This window comes from Typopeltis vanoorti, chromosome 15 (genome assembly GCF_054136105.1).
Source record: "Typopeltis vanoorti isolate ZY-2024b chromosome 15, IOZ_Tvanoo_1.0, whole genome shotgun sequence".
In the NCBI taxonomy this organism is placed as follows: domain Eukaryota; kingdom Metazoa; phylum Arthropoda; class Arachnida; order Uropygi; family Thelyphonidae; genus Typopeltis; species Typopeltis vanoorti.
Genome location: NC_143563.1, coordinates 49609493 through 49631683, shown reverse-complemented (window position 1 = coordinate 49631683; position 22191 = coordinate 49609493). Strand labels below are relative to the sequence as shown.

The 22191-nt window shown below is 34.1% G+C and overlaps 1 protein-coding gene across 1 annotated transcript in view; it reads left to right on the top strand.

Moving 5' to 3' along the window:
* Positions 1-21913, top strand: part of LOC150098753 (transmembrane protease serine 9-like) — a 65642-nt gene extending 43729 nt beyond the window's left edge. Inside the window, exons 13-18 of the mRNA XM_090405741.1 lie at positions 4410-4614; positions 6625-6704; positions 7312-7403; positions 9516-9799; positions 16791-16924; positions 21743-21913. Of these exons, the coding sequence (XP_090261867.1) occupies positions 4410-4614; positions 6625-6704; positions 7312-7403; positions 9516-9799; positions 16791-16924; positions 21743-21913 (966 nt within the window). The remainder of the gene's footprint in view (positions 1-4409; positions 4615-6624; positions 6705-7311; positions 7404-9515; positions 9800-16790; positions 16925-21742) is intronic.
* The last annotated feature ends 278 nt before the right edge of the window (positions 21914-22191 follow it).

The window sequence follows — 22191 nt, the reverse complement described above, 5'->3', positions numbered from 1 at the left end:
AAAAAATGGTTTGTAAAAACCATGTCAAACGGAGAACAAGTGCACAGAAATCGGTTGATATATTGCAAGCGAAAAGATGCACTGTTCTGTTTTCCATGTATTCTTTTTGGAAAAAATCAGAATGTATGGACCGCTGCGGAGTTTCGAGACTAGCAACATTTGAATCCTATGTTACCACGTCATGAAAATTCATTATATCATAAAAAAAATTACGTCGAATGGAAAACTTTCGAATAAAAAATTAAGAAAGGTGGTTTTGTAGACGATCAATTATAAGAAGCAATTTTAAAAGAAAAAGAAAAGTGGAGGCATATTTTAAAAGTTATTTTGGATGCCATTCTGCACTGCGTAAAAAATAATGACGCTTTGAGAGGAACTTGTGAAAAAATTGATCATCCCGAATGTGAAAAATTTTTGATCATTGCGATCCTATTATTGCACAATATATTGCAAGTCATAAGAAAAATCAAGTTAATTATTTCTCTCCTGTAACACAAAATGATATAATTAATATAGTTGCTTCTAAAATTAGACAGCATATTATTTCAAATATTCAAAAAGCAAAATATTTTTCTATTTTATTTGATAGCACACCTGACACTTCTCACCAAGAACAGATAACTCAAATTTTGCGCTATGTTACCATTGATCCTAACACGAATAAATGTAGCATTGAAGAAACCTTCATTGATTTTATTGTGACACGAAAAAACTGGCGAAGCACTTTATGGTAGGTAAATACAAGGGGATACAAACCAGGATATTACGTTTAAACAAGATGGCGAAGTTTGTTCCATGCACAATCTTAATTTAATAGGCGTTCATACTGCACAAACATCTGTTCAAATGAAATCATGTTTTGGAACGATTCTATAGTTGTTTAACTTTTTTTTTGTAAATTCAACTAGTAGATGGGATCTTTTAAAGGAAAAATTATCTGTTCGTCTTAAAGGTTTAAGTGACACGAGGTGGTCCGCGAAAGCTAACGCGGTAAAAGCCTTACGAAATCAAATGCCTTTAATATTACAACTTCTTAATGAAATGTGTGATGGACAAAGACAAGTTACAGTAGACTCTGTAACAAATGCTCGAATGTTGCTAAAATTATTAACAAAATTTAATTTTGTTGCACTATTAATATTTTGGGATACACTATTAAGAAAGATAAATAAAGTAAATTGACTTTTACAAGCAAAAAAAAAAACCACAGTCTAAAATGCTGCGAAAATGATAAAAGCTCTAAGAAATGAAATTCAAACAGTACCGAAATGATTTTTTCGATTCGCTTCACGATTCGGCAAAAAGTTTAGCCGAAACAATAAATATTGAAACTTACATTCCAGAAAAGAGACGGCGCAAAATAAAAAATATGCCTGGTGAGAAAGCTACTGATGATTCGTTTGCCATGAATGAAACTGCATTACAAAAAAAGAAATGTGTGAAGTTTTAGATCTAATACTCATACAACTCAATGACAGATTTACTGCTTTTCAAGAGGTTCCAAACGACTTCAGTTTTTTAAATGAATACGCGCTAAAAATTATAAAGCTAGATGATCTCAAAACGATGCGCAGCTGACCTGGCATTGAAATATAATAGCGACTTAGATGCTCCAGAATTTGTATGTGAAACTGAGAGTTTCAAATATCAAGATATGGAAGTGGACACTTTTCAAATCTTGCAAAAAATTACGAACTCTCATTACAAAACACGTATCCAAATCTAGACATAGCATTAAGGATTTCCATAACAATATGCCTGGAACAACAGCTTCCTGTGAACGTTTGTTTAGCAAATTGAAAATTGCAAAATCATACCTTCGTTCTTCTATTGGACAGCGCGATTGACAAACATGTCTATAATATCAATTGAACAAGATATTGCAAGAACATTAAATTATGACGATATAATAAATGTGTTTACAAATGAAAAAACTAGAAGAATTTCTTTATAAAATATGCTGAACTTATTTATGTTTTTATTATATTATTTTATATTATACCTATGTCGTGTATTTCTTAAATTTATTTGTCACTGAATACGAATAAAAATTTGTTCTTATTTAATAGATTATTTATTTATACAAATACATAATTGGATTTACAGGCAACTCATTTTGATGTGATTAATAGTAAGTATTTAACATATTGCATTTAGTAAAATTTAACTTGTTACATTTAAATTTTTCAAAATGTTTGCCACTTTTGGGTTAGGGGGGCGCAAGTCAGACACTTGCCACAGGCGGTTCATACCCTCGTTACGGCACTGGTAACGAGCGTTCACCAGGGTGAGTCTACACCCACATCCTGCCATCAGGCTGGAAACAGGTGAACCTTGATTCATCGCTCCAGAGCACGGTTTCCCACTGAATGGCATCTTTGTGAACTAGTCAACTGTCCAGTTCACACGCTCTTTGCACCAGGTGAGACGAGCCGCCGTGTGTTTTGTTTTAATGTTCGGCTTGTGTGCCCTTCCGTGGAAACCCAGTAAATGGAAGTCCTTTTGTACAGTATTAGTGCTCACCTGGTCTTACTGGCGCTCTGCAATTCATAACAGATGGTCTGTGCCGACTGTAGCCAGTTTTTGCGTGCCACCCATTTTAACGCCATCCTGTTCCTGTCAGTCATTTTCGGCGGCTGCCCTGACATGTTCCTGCAACAGTGATGAAAATCTCCATTTGTTGATCACATCGCCAATCTTTGATTTTCGATGCTCCAGTTGAGCGGCAATGGCACGTATGGACAATGCACCAATGTGACAGCCCACGATGACATCTCTCTCTCGAAGTCACTGAGTTCACGTCGTGTTTCCTTACCGCCTGTATTCAACTGCTACGATGAAATACTGCTTCCTACTATCTGTACACATGTTTCTATGTTATTAACACACCTGGAATGTTCCATAACTTCAAATAACAGGGAGTGTCCACAACTATTGGTAGATAGGTTACTTTTATTGTATATACATCAATAAATATGCAGCAACCAGCCATCGTAGTTCGAAACCAAACAAACCTTTCTTTCTTATTCTACTCCGTCCTTCTCTCCCCATTCCTGCTGGTGCTGCAATTTTTTGGACAAATAACGTTTTGTATTTTTCCAAGAAAGAAGACCAATCTAAGTGATAAATTTCTTCTTTCGTCTAGCCTGGAGCATTTATGATACTGGCGTACTGTACGTGGAATATCCTTTTGTATTTCTGATCATTATAAATATTATGGGAAGAACAATGAAATCAAAATTTGGTCGGTATCAGTAAAATTATGCCTTTAAATTACAGTGACACAAGTCAGCACTGTATTTACTTACTAAATAAGAAATATGATTTGTTAAAACTTCCACTTTTTTTTCACATTTTGTTTATTTATTTATATCCACCCAAGAATGTTGGTGACTTATAGCATATTAGTATAACGTGTGCATGAGTCATAGTGATCAGATAAACTAGAAGTCCTGGTATGGATAGGAAAGATCACTTGCTTTTCTTTTTTTTTTCCTTTTGTAGCAAGCAAGATAAAGGTCCTACATTTGAAGATAAAAATCGTGTTCAGCCTACAGTTTTCTACCCATCCTCAAGTTTCAAGTATTTCTGATTTCAAAGAATATCTTACAGTCTCTTTACAGAAATTACTCCAATTCATTCAAGTTCATTTGTTCATTACTATCTTTTAAAAAAAAACTGTGATTTCATCTAGATTATACTGGTATATGAAATTGGATATCTATCACTAATTATATGAAGAACCAAAGGCTTCAATTCGGCGACATGAACTTATTTAAGTTAAGAGATATTATATCCCATATTGTTTCTTAGCCGAATAAGAAACTCAAAGAGTTTCGTACCGAATATAGAAACTATATAAAGTTCGGCGATTCCAAGCGTAAGCAAATACCTGGACAGTGCAGCACCTGATCCTTTAAGGTAGTGCAAGCTGTAAGTTCTGTTCGCTACAAACTTGGTATTAACTAGGTCTACCTACTCACTGATGAGACCTCAAAAAAGGTCGAAACCGGTCTGGGTAGTGACCTTCTCTCATAATGTTGAACAATAATACAGCTCCTAGGAGCTAAGTTCACATTATGGGTAAATATCAAGAATTGTGATCAGAACTTGCTCCACCCTTTCTATGAGTTGCCTCAGCTTGCACTACCTTAAAGGATCAGGTGCTGCACTATCCAGGTATTTGCTTACGCTTGGAATCGCCGAACTTTATATAGTTTCTATATTCGGCACGAAACTCTTCCAGTTTCTTATTCGGCTAAGAAACAATATGGGATATAATATTCCTTAACTTAAATAAAAAATGGATATTTATCATATGCTAATATTTTAATATTGGCACTTTCTTCAGAACTTTTGTTCACTTTGAAAATTAATCCTGATTGTGTCCTTTTCATTCATGAATTTAGGGAGATTCTGGTGGCCCATTGATTATCAAGAATGAAGAAATATGGTACATTGCTGGAATAGTATCCTGGGGAATAGGATGTGGAAGAGAGGGCTATCCAGGAGTGTTTACTAGAATTTCCATGTACTATTCATGGATTAAGCAACATACCGAGGACGCTCCTCCCTGCAACAACATTCCACCTCCTGTTTTACCTAATATAGCAGGTAAATAGTAAATAGATGGAAAGAAAGAGAGAGAGAGAGAGAGAGAGAGATTTATCTTTGATAAGCTTGATGTCAATTTATAATGTTCTTGAATATAGAAGCTAATTATTTAAAGCATTTACTTTTTCTCATCTAATTATAGTTGCAATGCTTTAAAGAATTTCCTTTTTTTCAGTAGATGTTCCTCAATAACGATAAAATTTCTACCCACGCAATAGCCCTCTTGAATTACGTATGAATGGAAGAATGTCCTCAGAGAGGGATAAGTGCATGCAGTGTGATGCTGCGCTCAGTGAGGCCTTGAACTTTTCTGATGGGATGGTGGAGCAGATCATTCCATCAGAAAAATTTGAGGTTTCACTGAACGCCTCACTGATGAGTAAAAATTTTTATGTCAATCCCAGGGATAACGCTAGGAATGGAAAAACGCTCCACTCGACTTGCCAGGCCAGTATTTGGATGATTAAAATGACCATTTGAGTTAGGGGTCGGTGATTTGCAAGAAGTACGGATCGACAGTTGGCATTTCTGCATCTCAAATCATCGGAAAACAGGTTGAATCATGGCTGCAGAAACAGGCAAAGCAAGTCGACATGCAAGAAACGACCCCCCCCCATGCACACACACCAATTTTCTTTATGAACATTTCCAACTCGTCTCCATTTTCTATGTCTAAAATCAGTGAATAAAGATTTAATAGCCCTGATAAATGCTATGTAAAGCTATGTAAAGGCTACCACGTGCCATGTCACGTGGTAGCCTTTAATAAGCAAATAATAGTCCTTATGTCTGCAATTATCAGAAACTTTGGCCATTAATTTTTTTTTTAATTTATTCATTGCGTGATTCGTCATGTTGTTGACGTCAGTCGCTTCTGGTGTTAATTATAAATAACTGCAGTTAGGGAGTTTTAGCCTATATGCATAGCCTGTGTGTGTGTGTGTGTGTGTGTGTGTGTGTGTGTGTGTGTGTGTGTGTGTGTGTGTGTGTGTGTGTGTGTGTGTGTGTGTGTGTGTGTGTGTGTGTGTGTGTGTGCACTATGGCCCATTCCTCTTAGTAAATTAAAGATCATGTTATTCATGTAGCGTAAAAAAGAAGGACGCATAGTCGACAGGTAGAGAACAAGAACCAAAGTAATTTAAATTTTTAATTCCCACCTCATCCCAAGGATTGTTCAGCATGGAATCCTCAAGCAAATTTATAGAAGTCATTCTTCATTGGGATGGTCTGCAAAATGTAAATCCTGTGATGTTTGAACAGACTTTGTATGTGGTTGTAATGTAATCATATGACACTCTATGAGATTTCGTTCAGTGATGAACTGATTTTCTTCTGGCTTCTTTTCGATTCAGAAGAAAATCCCTGCAGAAATGACGTTTGCTTTCATGACAATAAACTACCGAGAAATATTTGTTATAAGTTCGATTCTGGTTGCCAACTAGAAGAATTATTTCTAGACTTTTCTTGGGCAGGTTCCCGAATTAATCGGTCTTGGATTTGCTTAATTGCTTAACATCAAATAAAACGATTGTCTGGCTACTAATGGTATATATCATTGCACAACACATAACACAACTGACTTCAAAGAAATGCACGTTTTAGAGAAATGCTTGGTATGGATAAATTTTGATAAAATCGGGAAATTTGCCGTTCAAATGAGAATTCTCTACTTTTAGGCCAAAATAATCAGTTCTATTTTGATTTCTTCTCTGAAATTCATCATTTTATATGCTGCTGTATTCTGACTGTTATGCTTAACAAAAAAAAAGGGGGGGGGGGGGGTTGGAAACAAAAAAGATTAAGCTAGGATTTACCTCTTGTTGTCTTCAAGAAGAAAATGTTAATATTTAAATCAGGTCATTGGTAGAATTTAGAAAGTTGCAAAATCAATCGCTTCAGAGAAATTTTGGAACAGGAACTTTATTAAAATTCATACTCACAACTTATGAAGTGCTAAATAAAATGTTTGTCTTGCTTTACATGCCATCAAAGAACTTTTCTTTCTTTCAGACTGTGGAATACCAAACAGGCGGCCACAAGCCCGAGTTGTTGGCGGGATAGAAACCCAACCATTTGAATATCCTTGGATGGTAACATTTCTTTTATTTTCCCTTGTTCCTTAAATTTGAAGATTCATGCAAAGAATGTAAAAAATTACATATTCAAATATTAATAATAAAACGTCATTCTTAAGTAATAATTAAGTATATAAAATGTTCTATATATAATATTTAAATAAATAATCCTCCAAACCCTTTTTTTTTTTTTTGAAAAATCAGGCAACTACCTCTGATCTGGAAGAAATTTCTAAAATTTCCACAACTTGCAAAGGAATTTCTTTATTTTTATTATTTTTTATTTTATTTCTGAATTTCTGTTTGTCTGGAGAAAAGACAATCCTATTTGTCTGCTCTGGAGATTGATTAATCCTGAAATCGGCAGAAAAAAAAAAAAGGTGATTGAAACTGTTAGCTCATTTTCTGTTTTACTTAATCCAATTTATAATGAGTTTCGGAAAAGTTTCTGTTCAGTTCAGAGTTAGTTAACCTCAGACTAAGATTGCAAAGTTCCTTTCCATTTTCTTCTCACCGACAATTTCAAGTAAACAGAGAATGCACTTGGTTGGCTTTCTATTTACTGTTCCTGAAATTTCTTTACGATATATTTCGACGATTTTTAAATATACTTGTGTTATAGGCTCTTATCCTATACAAACGGCAAATTATCGGTGGAGGAGCATTGATTAGCAGACGACACGTCCTTACAGCAGCGAGCATATTTCCCGATTGGTGAGTTGTAGAAACTAGTATTGAAATTATGAAATTATTAAAAACACATTTCTCTAGCATGTTATAATTTAATAACATACCGTAAAACTATGTAATAATTTACTAAAATAAAAAGCCAAAAGGCTTCAGTTCGGTGATGCAAAATTATACGATGTTAGCTCTGTAACATCGTATAATGTTTTACGAAACTTTCATAGTTTCTACATTCAGCTTTGAAATAATGCTGGATTTAATATCCGCTTGATTTATATAATGATGTTATAATTTTATCAATTCATCCACTCATCTTTTCTTTTGGAATCAATTGACTGTCATGGTCAACCTATTCGACTCTATATAAACCTGCTTACTGTTTACGATAGTGTTATTAATACTATCTGCATTGTCTGCCATGTCGGTAAATTTCGTGTGCTCTTGTAGCAAGTTTGATATAAAAGAAGACTGATAGAAAATGTGATCATTCTCCGAAAACTTCTATTGAAATTGAGTGAGGAATCTGGAACATCAGAAAAAGTGCATGAACAAAACATATGACTGGTACCTACAGAAGAGGGGTAAAATAATCCACTTTTCATGAGGTTATAGTAGAAAACACATTCACCTCGTTTTCATTGACTTCATGATCTTATTCCTCTTCGAAATTCTGTGGAGATGTGTGGTGCATTGAAATTCTGATGCTGTGTGTGTTGGCAGATGAAATGTCACTTTATTACAATATCCCAACCAAGTAAGTCTCCTCAGTTTCGTCCATGTTATCCAATATTTCGTTGTGGAATATCGTGCTACGACCTTTTTTGCCATTTATGACTTACAGAAATTGAAATGTGTCTACAATATGCAGACATGCTGTGTTCCAAAAATCGATATACCAAAGTTATATTACTGTTTTCATCTTTATCCAAGCGTGACCAAACAAACATTTTCTTGTGAATATCTTCACGACTAGGCATTGTGTATATAGAGTGCAGCTGGTTTCTTTGCTCACACTGGGGTAAAATTAGGATGAGAATAAAAATATATCATATAAAATGTAATTTATTTTATTTCCCAGTAGGGGAAAAAAATCCTACAAATTACGCTCTTTGTGAATAGACCACGAATGGATCCAACGAACGCACAGATCTAGAGTCAAAAGAACATCCTAACATATATTGTTGGAATAAATAATTTCGAATTCCTGTTTCACGTAGTTTTGCATGTATTACACAATAAGGTTGAAAAGGAAATGATTAATAACCTTATATTATTATTTATGAAAATCGTCATCTTGTTTTAGCTGGAAGATCTTCGAAATCATTCCGAAAATTTGTTTCTGAGCGATATGCTACTTTCGAAATGGTTACCCCAATGAATTTATTTATATCTTATTTGTATTATTTCTTTTATATACGTAACCATAGATTTCTTATCACTTAGAATCAAATTTAATTATTCGCTGGAGTATATACATTCAGTAATTACTTAATTCAGAAAACCCAACCAATATTTTATAGTACTTTTTTAGTCTTCAAATCCATTGTGGTTTTCTTGGCTTCTGTTCCTTTGGTAAACAAAAGCATTTGCAGCTATTACCAGCCCATGATGAAAACATTTCTCACTTGCAGAATACTTGGATTGCAAGGAAAATCCCTTTGTTATTTGTCTGCATCGTTCTAAAATGTCCGACCAGTCCATAGAATCAGAAAGAAATTCCTTCCGTGTTTCTGAAATCCTTCTGCACGATGTCAGTGTTGTGGCTGGCCACATTATTGGGCTGGAAAATAGCCATTGTTAAAAGAGTAACAGCACGAGGGAGCGCACTTAATCTTGTTACGCACAAAGTTTGCCTCCTTTCTATGGTTTTCTTACTGAATGAAATGTAATGCGTTTATGGATTACATATCTGATATTTTCATCAAAAAAGTACAGTAGCACAGATTGGGAAACGATTGTCTGATACTACGCAACCGTTTTCGAAAATAAGTTTCCAAATGAACAATTTCAATATAATTTGTATAACTGAATCAATTTTTTTTTTTTTTGATTTGCACTAAATTACAAACTGAAATCACGTTTTTTTATTATCTAAATAACAAAGTTTAGGAGCGAGTACTATTTTTGTCTCATTTTTAGGCAGGAAGTTAGCTGGTATCCTGATGTGATCGATGTGTTCTTAGGTGCACACAATATCTCAAGCAAAGGAGAATATAGAATAATCTATAGAGCTAAAAGGATTACCTTCCATGAAGCTTTTGCTAACCCTTCTCCTTATAACAATGATTTGGCTGTAATAGAATTAGATGTTTCAGCTAATGGAGTAGGGGATATATATAAGCCTATTTGTTTACCTCGGTCAACAGATCAATATCCTGCTGGTGATGACGTCATTGGAGCAGGCTGGGGAAGAAGGACAACAAGTAAGTTTAATCTCTATATTAATAATTATTAGTCATTCGAATGTACGTTACAAGCAAGCATTTCTAATATATTTCATTAATAAAAGTTTATATAAAACCTTGAATTCGATTTCCTAAACGAATTTTCATTTAGGAAATTGAAACACTTTCAGATTAATTTTTAAAATGTTTAACACATTTTGTAGACAATCAGTGCACCATTATACCCAATAAATAGAAATTTTGATTTAAACGTGATTTTTTTTTTATTACAGCTAACCATTTGCTACATAATCATGGCATTTTTTATATATATATATATAAAACATTTATATATATATATATATATATATATATATATATATATAAAATATTTATATATATATATATATTTATATATTTATATATAATTTATATATTTATATTTATATATAATTTATATATTTATATATATATATATATATATATATATACAGTTTAAGCCGAATAAATTATTCGGCTTAAACTGGGATCTCTGACTGCCTGATAATACTTTTTTCCTTTTCGTGACTGCGCAGTGAATATCAGCAGAAATAAATGTAATCTGCAGATTTACCAAACATATTTTTAAGAAAATCTTTTTTTTTCTATGGAAAATAGGGCTAAACCGGCCTCTTACCCTTATAGGTTTTATATATAATGCTCCCGCTCCTGAATGATAATTGCTTCTGATCTATTATAAGTACGCATCTTGTGAAATTATTGGAAACGGGATGAAAACTGAAATGAAACGTTCAAGCTCACAAGCAGTTCCTATTTTGGGATATGTTTTTTTTTTCTTTCTTGGGCGATTTGTTCGTTTCTCTTTGTTTCTATAAATTGAGTTTTAATGTTCTCTTTAAGATATCGCAGTTCATCGATTCTTGGAATGAAGAAATGCATCTCCAAATTACCATGATGGGTATTAAACAAGTATGAGAATTAAAGGTGACTTAAATGGTCGGATTGTTGATTGGGTAACAGAAAAACTCATGATAAGAAAGAAGGAGAATTTATTGAGCTGCTCGACAACTTTCTCAAGCAACGTGGAAAAAGCAATACATAGCATTAGAAGCTGTCTCAGTTGAAGATATGACTGTTTTGCTGAGCGTGTTGAGGCCACTAACTCGGAAAGTAACCAACTATATGGATGTTGCAGTCAAGACAGGTTTTATAGTTTAGCTTGAAACCTGTCTTGACTGCAACATCAGAATTATGATGATAATTATGACATCATGATAATTCTGACAAAGATCAGAAGAATCCTAGTTGCATGGTATCAGTTTCTGAATGGGAAAGCTTTTAAAAGGTGCTTAAATGAGGCAGTATCTGAATGGGTTCCTAAAGTTCTAAAAATAAGTGGGGTGGAAGTGAAATGGATGTGCACCCTAATTAAATCCTTAAGAAGATGTGGAAGGAATATTGTGAGAGTGAGTGGCGTTATGAAATACCGTATATGTCGGCTTACAAGACGGCTCTCAAATACTACAGAAAACCACTCGAAATAATGGGTCGTCTTATACGGCGAGTATAAAAAGGGAAGCTTAATTTCTTGGATGAACATTTCGTTAGTTACAATACATCGTTATATAAGAAAATAGGCAGTGTTTACAAACAAATCAGATTACTTTTTTGTTACATAAATTTATTTAAAATATTACAATAGATGGAGTCTTAAAAAACAAATAATAATTATTAACCTCAATTTTCACGTTAATTTTCTTCATCATCTGTTGAGAATAGTCTTCAGATTCATTATTTAAATGATCGTCATATGGATCCCAGTTCGAATCCGGTGAATTGATTTCGTTTTCATCGTCATCAGTGTCCCACAACAGATCATCTTCCGTACCATCCATAAGATTAGAGATACCACACTTTTTAAATGATTTTATTACAGTCTCTAATTTTACTTTATTCAATGGTTTGATCACAAAATTGCACAACATATCAAGTGATGCAGCGCGCATAGATCCACCGTTTGTAAATGATTTTTCACCAATCAACATCCAATTATTCCACTCTTCTCACATGTGATCTTTAAATGGTTTGTTTAAGCAGATGTCTAGTGGTTGCAATATAGAAGTTAAACCAATTTTTTTATATAAAAAAAATCTTCTTTCTTTCTTCCTCCATTCTCTTACCATCTTCTCGGTGAGAAGATGGTAAGATTAGTCTTGCAGCAGCACAGTTATTAGTTTGCTTTGCCATTTCAATTACCCTTATTTTAAATCGAGCTTCATACTTTCTTCGTTTTGTTGCTGGTTCCATGATTTTAAATGATAACAATTCGACCGGTTCCCGAGTTAGTCGATCTCTGGCAGGAGCAAGCGGGTTTTTTCTCCCGGAAACTCAAGAAAATCGACCGTAGAACCCACATTATTTCAGACATTAAAAAATACGAGCGCTAAGGTTAGGGACCACGAGATGGCGGCACCTGTAGAGCCGTCTCTCTTCACTGCGTGCCGCTTAATTAGTGATAGCCTTGGGCCAGCTATCTCTGATTGGTTACCAGTGGAGATTGCACTGTCCACTCAGTCTCCAAAAAGTTAGATAGGGCTAAAAATGGCCTCGCTTACTCCCTATTACGGGCATAAAAAGGCGTTAGCTGATTTTTTTTAATAATCCTAAAATTTAAAAAAAAATGCAAAATTAATAATTAATTAAAATTAGGGCTAATCACTTTTAATTAGAGTAATTCGCGTAAATACTAAATTTATGCTATGCAAAAAAATAACGGATATAACAACAATACCTAACGTTGCATTAATACAAGAAAGAAGAAATTGGGGCAGGGTCGTCTTATACAACCGACATAAGCTTAAAACCTAAAAATAGCCTAGAATTTTGGCCTCGTCTTATACGCCGACATCTACGGTATATAAAACATGGACTAGAAAACTTACGAGCATTGTACAGAGAACTAAATTGAATTACGAAAGAATATTGGCTGTACAGATTAAAGGTAATCCAAAAGAATTTTATAGTTATTCAACTAGTAAATAAAAGTGTGACTGCAGAAGAATAACTAATAAATGCAGATGATACACTTCTGTCAGAAGCTAACACGATTGTTCATATGATGAGTGCTCACTTGTCCAAGATCTCTCATCCTGATATATGTAACATGGTGCACATTGTCGCCACTATTTTGGATGAAGAGATAGAAGCACATGAGAAGGGGGTTCTAGAGCTGTTGCATACTCTAGAGAAGAATTCAGAAATAGGGACAGATGGGATGTCAGCACGTATGCTAAAGAAATGTTCAACCGAACTGGTAAGGCTATTGACATGTTTGTATAATTTGTCTTAGCTCAGGAAGGCTCCCACAGAAGAAAGAATGCATGACAATCCCATTGCAGAAGGGTGGTGCAAAGACTGATGTTTCTATTTACCAACCAGTAACTCTTGAGTAACTCTAAAGATTTTAGAGAAATCAGTAAGAACTTGCATAGAGAAAATGTGGACAAACAAAATATATTTTCCAGGCAACAGTATAGGTTTACTAAAGGAAGATCATGTTTGAGCAATTATATTTTATAATAACGTTAGAGCTGAATTGAACAATGGGAGTGAAACATTGTGACACTGTTGGATCTTGCTAAGACATTTCATGGAATACCACACGAAAGACTGTTGCATAAACTGAAGGCTGTTGCATAAACTGGAGAATATCGAACTGGAATGCAAAATATCGACTGGATAAATGGGTGGCTGTTGGACAGATATCACAAAGTGGTGTGTGTGTGTGTGTGTGTGTGTGTGTGTGTGTGTGTGTGTGTGTGTGTGTGTGTGTGTGTGTGTGTGTGTGTGTGTGTGTGTGTGTGTGTGTGTGTGTGTGTGTGTGTGTGTGTGTGTGTGTGTGTGTGTGTGTGTGTGTGTGTGTGTGTGTGTGTGTGTGTGTGTGTGTGTGTGTGTGTGTGTGTGTGTGTGTGTGTGTGTGTGTGTGTGTGTGTGTGTGTGTGTGTGTGTGTGTGTGTGTGTCAGATTTAAAATGACCGGTGTGCTCTAGAGATCAGTCCTAGGACGATTGTTGTTTAATCTCGAAAGCGCCTGACAGCGGGAGATCTACAGTTGTTTACAGATGCATAAGTAAGCAGGGTAATCAGAGATGTTTCTGATATTCAGCATTTACAAGGCGATTTGAATAGGCGTGAAGCGTGGCAAACGATAATGACTATCAGTTCAATGTTAGTAAGTGTAAATTATGCACTTTGTCGTGACGCGATATCTAACAGCATTGATGGATTTTGTTTGGAGTAACTGACGAGGCTAGTGATTTTGGAATTACCGTAGATTTTAACTTCAAAAGTCACATTGCAAAATTTGCAAATACAACTCAGAGGATAATTGAAATATTGAAACGGACATTGACATGTAAGGATATGGAAATTATTTTACCCCTTTACACGGGCCTTGATACGACCACATCTGGACTATTTGCACAGATTTGGTCTCCTTGATTCCGAAGGGATAAAAATGTGGAAATGCTGCAAAGAAGAGTTACAAGGATGAATTCGAGGTTATGAAATGTAGTTTATGAGGATAGTTTGGGAGTATATACTGTAGAGTATATACTCTACTATTATATAGTATATACTCTAGTAATCTGTTAGACAGGAAAGAGAGGGTTGATATGATAAAGATACATAAACTTTTGAGACCGTGTTACGGGATATTAGTTGATGAAAATTTTCTTTATATGGTACATGAGGAGAGAACACGGGGGAATCAGTGGAAGTAAAGTTTCTCTGTGTTAAAAAGAAGGGATGAGAACTAGATTTTTCTCTCACAGAACTGTGAGTGAGTGGAACAATTTGCCTTTGAATTAGTGAGTGTCTCTAGCGTGAAGTAGTCTAAGAGAAGGTATCACAGCTGGTGTGGGTGGCTATGTACTCCCTCGATGAGTCCTTGACTCATTGGAGGTCTAATAATAATGATAATAATAATATATCATTTATGTTGAAAGTATGGTAAAAATTTCAGGAATGGGTACGTTCCTTAACAGGTACGATTTCATTAATCCGGCGTTAGTAAGGTGGGGTGTCACAGACCCCAGAGATTTTAAATTGACTATAACTTTTTAACAACGCGTGGCAGTGAGTCAAGCCTCAGTATAGCTTCCCCTCCTCTAACCGCTACTCGACGCCATAGACGACAGGGTGTTGAACGCAAGCAAGTTTAGTGTGCAGAGGTGTAAAGTGTGCTGGGGTCCATCAGACCCCACCTTATTTCCGAAACGTAAGTTGTTTGCATGTATATTCTACTAAAATATTATCGTTACTGTTGTGTCTTCTATATTTTTACATACCAACTATAAGCAAATACGTTTTTGAAAATATTTAGAGAGTATTTTGAAAATAATATATTTTTTTACTAGATGAGTTACGAGCAGGAAGAATAGAGGTTATGTCAACATAATTATAAATGGCGCCTTGACAGACGAGGAGCCATTTAGCGGAGATGATGATAGTGAAATTGATTTAGAATTAGTGAGTGACCATGAGTCTGATACAGAACAAGACTGTGAGGAAGAATCCACAGAGAATCCACTAATATTGATTAAAAAGATATGGATTTCTATAATACACTACATTATTTGGGTGGGTCTGTGGGACCCCACCTTACCACTTTTGTTATATTTTCCCAGTGCCGGGTTAAACCAGAGTCATCAATACAGTTTTAAACATGGACTTGTTTAAAGTATGGGAAAACAATCTGAACTTTTTTTTTTAATTAAATGGATCTTGTCACTCCGTTTTTAAATGGTCGTAATTCTCCCATTTATTTGTTATTTTTCTAATTAATTAAACAAGACGACCTACATACATCTGTGGAAGTGAAATCTTTATCCATAGATAGAACCAGGCCACCCAAAGAAAGCTCTTCGCCATTCGAATATAGTGGACGACTCGAAGAACTTTTTCTAATCCTTTCTTCGACCGGTTCCCAAGTTAGTTCGTCTCTAGCACAAGTAATCGATTTTTTCTCCTGTAAACTCAAGAAAGTCGATCACAGAACCCGCACTGTTTCAGATATTAATATACTACCATAGCATTAGGGACCACTAGATGATGGCACTTGTCTGCCTCTCTTTAGCGGATGCCATTTATAATTAGTGATGGTTTTTGGCCAATTACTTCTGATTGAACTGCCCTCTCAGTCTCCAAAAGTTATATAGACTTTTTACTCCCTACAGGGATTAAGCCAGTCTGAAACGGAGTGGCTTAATCCCTGTAGGGAGTAAAAAGTTGTAAGCGGATTATAAAAAGAACTTATATATGAATTAAACAACACTTATTGAAGATTGGGTTCTTATAACAATTAAATGACCTCGATTCCACTAAATTTTCTTTGTCATTAAGAAACAAATAAACAGATCTCATTCAAAGCCGTTAGCAGCAATAGTTATGCGCTTTGTGAAAATATTTGTGAGTGAGTCATTTTTATCTGATTTGGATTCAAATACGCATTCGAAAGGAAAAGATATGAAGCCATACAAAACCACAATAAGGAAAAAAACATGTGAAAATACAGTATTTATATGAATTGTGCCATCAAGTTTTGATATATGTGAATATATAGAACAATGTAAAACAAATATGTAATTTGTTTTATCTTACTTCTATGAATTCTAAGAATTGTCAGTGCTTGTGGATCATGCAAAAAATCACTATTTACCACTAATATTATTATTACACAACACCTCCTACTGCCGTCCACTACCATTATTATTTTCACAGACACTCACAAACATCCATGCCTATGGCTGGATTCGAACCTATAACCTTTTGGTGGGAAAGCAGATATACTAACCACTCGGCCAACCATGCGGGGAATATCTGACTTATTATTATTATTATTACCACTTCCATTCTTTATTATTATTATTATTATTATTATTATTATTATTATTATTAGACACCTCCAGGGATTCCATGGACTCGTTATTTACATGTATTTCATATTTCTCTTCTATATATTTTTAAAACAGCTGCATCAGGAAGTGAGGTTCTTCTACGTGTGGTACTGAACATTGTGGACCACAATACATGTAGCAACATTTATCCGGGCTGGGTAACGAATAAGATGATCTGTGCAGGTGCCCCGAACAGAGACATGTGTATAGTAAGTACAAAATATTTAATTCGAAATTATACATATTGATATTTTTAGGAAATGTGCTTTTAATAATTCTCTGAAGTATACGTATTGGTTTCAAAGAAATAAATACACAGCCCTTAATTTTACTACAGTAATAAATTCCCAACGAACGCCAAACGAAAAATTAACTTTCAGATGAGAGTCACATTGTCAAAACCATACGATGGCAATTCCACAACCATGGAAGAACCTTTGATGTATTTTTCAATTTATTTATTTTCTGTATTGTTAGATTCAGTAAATACAATTTGTAAATAATATTTCGTTCAATAAAATGTGTAAATTTAAATGAAGAAATTGGGTGTCGTATATGTGTTATACAAATTTAAGAAGGAAGATAACATTTTTTTTTTTTTTTTTTTCTCTCTTGAAATTTTATGCCACAAAGTAACCAGAGAATTTTTTTTTTTTTGATTCATTGACTTAAAAATCTTATTTGTTCGTTATCTACAAACAAGGTTAATGAATGAAAATTAACAGTGTGAGAAAATAATTCACAAATAAATTCTACTTACAGAAATAGGTTAAGAGCACAAGGAAACGAAGGTAAAATTAATAGTTATATTGGTAATTTCCCAACGGAAACCAAGAGTTCGAAACAAAACACACGATTTCTCACCTACGTACAACAAAAGGCGACCGGATAAGATAAGAGTTAATGAGAAATATACAGTGTTGGAAAATAAATTCTCATATACTTTATATATTTATTAATTCTGCTCAGTTATTCTGTTAGAATATGACCTGTAAAAGTAAAATACAGAAAATAACCAATCAATTTGAAAAAAATAAATAAATAAAAATTTCACTTGTCTGAATTCCATACTCCAACAGCAATCGGAATTCGAAACCGGAAATAACACTTACCCTAAACAAAACGGCGCATAGACTTTCCAACCAAGGATGGGCACCCGTGGGAAAGATTAATACAGAGAACCAAACGGATACTAAAGTAAATTAAGTAGTCCACTAGCTTTTCTGGTTATTTACAGAAATATCTATCAACTCCTATGTTTTGTGTGTTTTGTGGTGTGAATATATGTTAGGCACAGTAACCTATAATGAAAATGTCCTTTCAGACTTGTGTTTGTGTTCTGTGAATATATGTTAATCAACATTTGGAATATTCAGAAAACCTAGATAGTACCAAGATGTTCCCATTCTGGAAAGAAATGTAAGCTATTTTTTTTTTTCAAAGAAATGTTATGCCAAGAAAAATACCATTTGCATTGGTGATATATGTAAATTCCTATTTCTGCATATTGCATTGTAAATAATATCTGTGAAATAAATATGTAAACTTAAAAGAACACTTTTGCAATAACCGTGAATACACACACGATTTGTTTATTTATTTATTTATTGAATTTTAAGATCTTAATTTTAGACAAATCAAAATATTCGGATGAATTATGAATAAAATATGAACTTGATTAGAACATGTATATAGAAGAAATACAGATGAGGTATGGAAAAAAAAAGTATGTGTGTTTGAGTGACATCAGTATATAATTAATTAATTATTCAGAAAAGCTCGAAAGACTGCCGCCATCACGACTTACTCTAAGAATCCCACCGTTTAACAGGAAAGAAATACCTCAAAATGTATTGGAAAATTAGTACAACCATCTATAGAAGAAAAAATAACTGTATGTTTGTGTGACATAGAATATAGTTAAATTAAATTATCATTCCAAGCTCAATAAAAGAAATTTCATTCTTTGTGGTTTTTGTGTTTGTGTTGTGTTATGGATATAAAATTGAACTGTTTTGGAATATTCGTATTTAGAAGAGTCATCTGGAAAGCTGTAAGTACTTTTTTAACTTAAACATAACTGATCGCGTGTTGTTTGGTAAGCGTAATTCTAATACTGAATAGTATTTTTTTTTTCATAAGAATAATCATAGTGTATATATTAGAGTATCAACATGGACACATTAGCGATTTTTTATGTCTAATGTGTATGTGTGTGTGTGTGTTTAAGGACAGGTACTTTAAGTATATAATTAATTATTCAGAAAAACTCGAAACACGAGAGCCATCACGACTTTCTCTAAGAATTCTCACACTTTAACAGGAAAGAAATACCCAAAATGTATTGGAAAATTAGTACAACCATCTATAGAAGAAAAAAAAAACTGTATGTTTGTGTGACATAGAATATAGTTAAATTAAATTATCATTCCAAACTCACTAACAACAAACTTTCACGTCACGATTCCTTATCTTATCTTGATCTTGATCTTGTCAGAAGTGTCCCACCAATCACGACACGATTTCTTATCCACTAATATATTTCCCTTTCCATTCAAAACAATAACGTCACTTATTTACAACTAACAAATGACGTCACTTATCTACATCTCATAACAAACATTCGCGTCACGATTCCTTATCTTATCTTGATCTTGATCTTGTCAGAAGTGTCCCACCAATCACGACACGATTTCTTATCCACTAATATATTTCCCTTTCCATTCAAAACAATAACGTCACTTATTTACAACTAACAAATGACGTCACTTATCTACATCTCATAACAAACATTCGCGTCACGATTCCTTATCTTATCTTGATCTTGATCTTCTCAGAAGTGTCCCACTAATCACGACACGATTCCTTATCCACAAATATCATCCTTTCCATTCAAAACAACAACGTCACTTATTTACAAATAACAAATGACGACATTTATTTACAAATAACAAATGACGTCACTTATCTACATCTGAAAACAACACACACCCACGTCACCATTCCTTATCTTATCTTGATCTTGATCTGGTCACTAGTGCACCACCAATCACAACACGAATCCTTATCTCTACCATCACCCATAACCCCATACGCGAACCAAAACACAAGAGCTGAAGCCAGTGACACATATGCCCACAGAGAAATTCCAAACATTCCAGACCCATGAAGCCATGCACACAATGACGTCATCAACCAATCACGTCACGATTCCTTATCTTATCTTGATCTGGTCACTAGTGACCACCCTACTACTCTGGATGAAAATTGACCACGTTTTAAGGGAGCATTCTAAGGAAGTGGCAGGGAGTCTGACCTATTATTATTATTATTATTATTATTTTAATGAAAGCCCTGGAAACTGGAAAAGTTTCCAGGGCTTTCATTAAAATAATGAAAATAATGTTTCCCTAAGGAGCGAAAAGAAAATTTTAAAAATTGCCTTTGCATAAGAGGAATATTAAAAACACTCAAATTAAAAAGCAATTTGTTACACAGATACGAGCTCTGACCAGTTTCTTTGTTGGAGTAACTGGTCAGAGCTCGTATACAGTCTTGGAAAGATAAGGGTAATATTATCTGTACAGGTCAGAATGGATTTATCAGGGGCGCTCTTCATTTTATCATTCCAGTTATTTTAGCAAAATGCCCGATTGTTTTTTATAAAAAAATAATAAGAGCAATTGATGAGCGAAATGCATTGAGTATCTGAATATCGTAAAGACAGCTGATAGGTTGCCTCACTGCTGCGTATTGCTTTAGATATTTGGCTTGTATATGGGAAGCAAGGTCAGGGAAAAGGAAAGATACCAATGGTTCCACTAGGTTCTGTACTGAAACTATTACTGTTCAAACTTTATATCAATGATATTTTCATCGGACTGCAGAGAGATATTCAACTGTTTGCGTGTGATGTGATGCTAAGAAGAATTCCTGTTTAATGCCGATATATTGGACTTCAGGAAGATCAGAATAAGCCGGAAAGCTGAGGAACCTATGGGGAAAGCAGTTTAATATCGCTAATTGTAAGGTTTTGAAATTTGGGATCCACTAATGGGAGACAATAATACTCTATTTGTAGAACTATACTAAAGGAAGTGGAAGAGGAAGCTATGAGATCTTGGGGTGATGGTACATAGAGATTTGAAATTCAGGAGAAATGTTACAAAGGTAGCAAAAATAACTCAGAGGGTTTCTGCAACGATGAGACAAACGGTGATCAGGATGAATAAAATAGTAGTAGCACTGTATAAGGCCCTGATCAGACCACCACATCAGAATTATTATTTTAGAAATGGTTACTAGAATTTGGAAGGGATGAAGCAACTTTGGAGAGGGTGCAAAAAAGGGTAACAAAATGAATGTTAGCAATAATGATTGTTTAGGTTAGATTGGTAGATAGAATACGAAGAGGTGATAGGATCGAGTACAATAGGTTAGTGGCATGTAATACTGTAGGGATATGGGGAAAATATTTCAAACAATTGATATTTGCTGAAATTTATATTTAAGCAAACATAAATTTTATGTTGCTCGAAATGGGGTAAAAGCACTATTATAAATACAATCCCTTTGGGTAATAAAAGGCATTAGGAGATTTATTTATTTATCTATAAATATAACTCAAAAGTCTCGTAAATAAAGAATAAAGATAATAAACGATTTAATGTCTGAATGTTTTTTTTTCTTAACAGTTTTTTTTCTTAGACCTAATAACAATTCAAAATGGTGTGGTAAACGAAATATTTGCATTGCATTTATATTATAAATATTATGGTTGTGTTAGTTAAGCTTTCGATCAGATACGAGAGTTAAGTGACCGTACTAGTCCCTCAGGATATGTGACTATAACTGATCGTATTCTGTAGCAGTCCACAGCTATTTATTCATAATTTAACACTTCTATAATAATGACTAATTGATTTGTTATATTATTTTGAAATATTTATGTTTTCTACTACTGCGCACTACTTACGGAAGAAAAAAAACGAACTGTGAATAATATCTAAATTTTATCATTTGAATAGGGTGATTTTGGAGCTCCTTTGATGAAAGACAGCGGTAGATTCTATATGGTTGGAGTTACTTCTTGGGGAATTAAAGATCAGTGTGCTGTTCCTGGCAAGCCTCGTGTATTTGCAGCAGTCAATGCAAACCTGCAGTGGATCGCAGTTAAAACAGGATTAGAAGTAGCCTAGGAAATAATGACATTTTGCGAAGAAATATTACTTCTAAATCTAATAATTAGATATAGTGTGGATAGAAATAACATGGCCGTATTCTCTCTGAATAAAGAATTAGTGAAGTAAATGTGTTGTAGTGCAATTTTCCGTTACAACAAAGAAATATGACTGATTGTTATTAAAACTATTTTTTGTAGTTTTTAATCTTTTAAAATGAAAAAAAACATAAAATTGGAACGAAAATTGTCAAATGAAGTTTTGCTGAACTGCCTCATGCTAATTCATGTGCATTT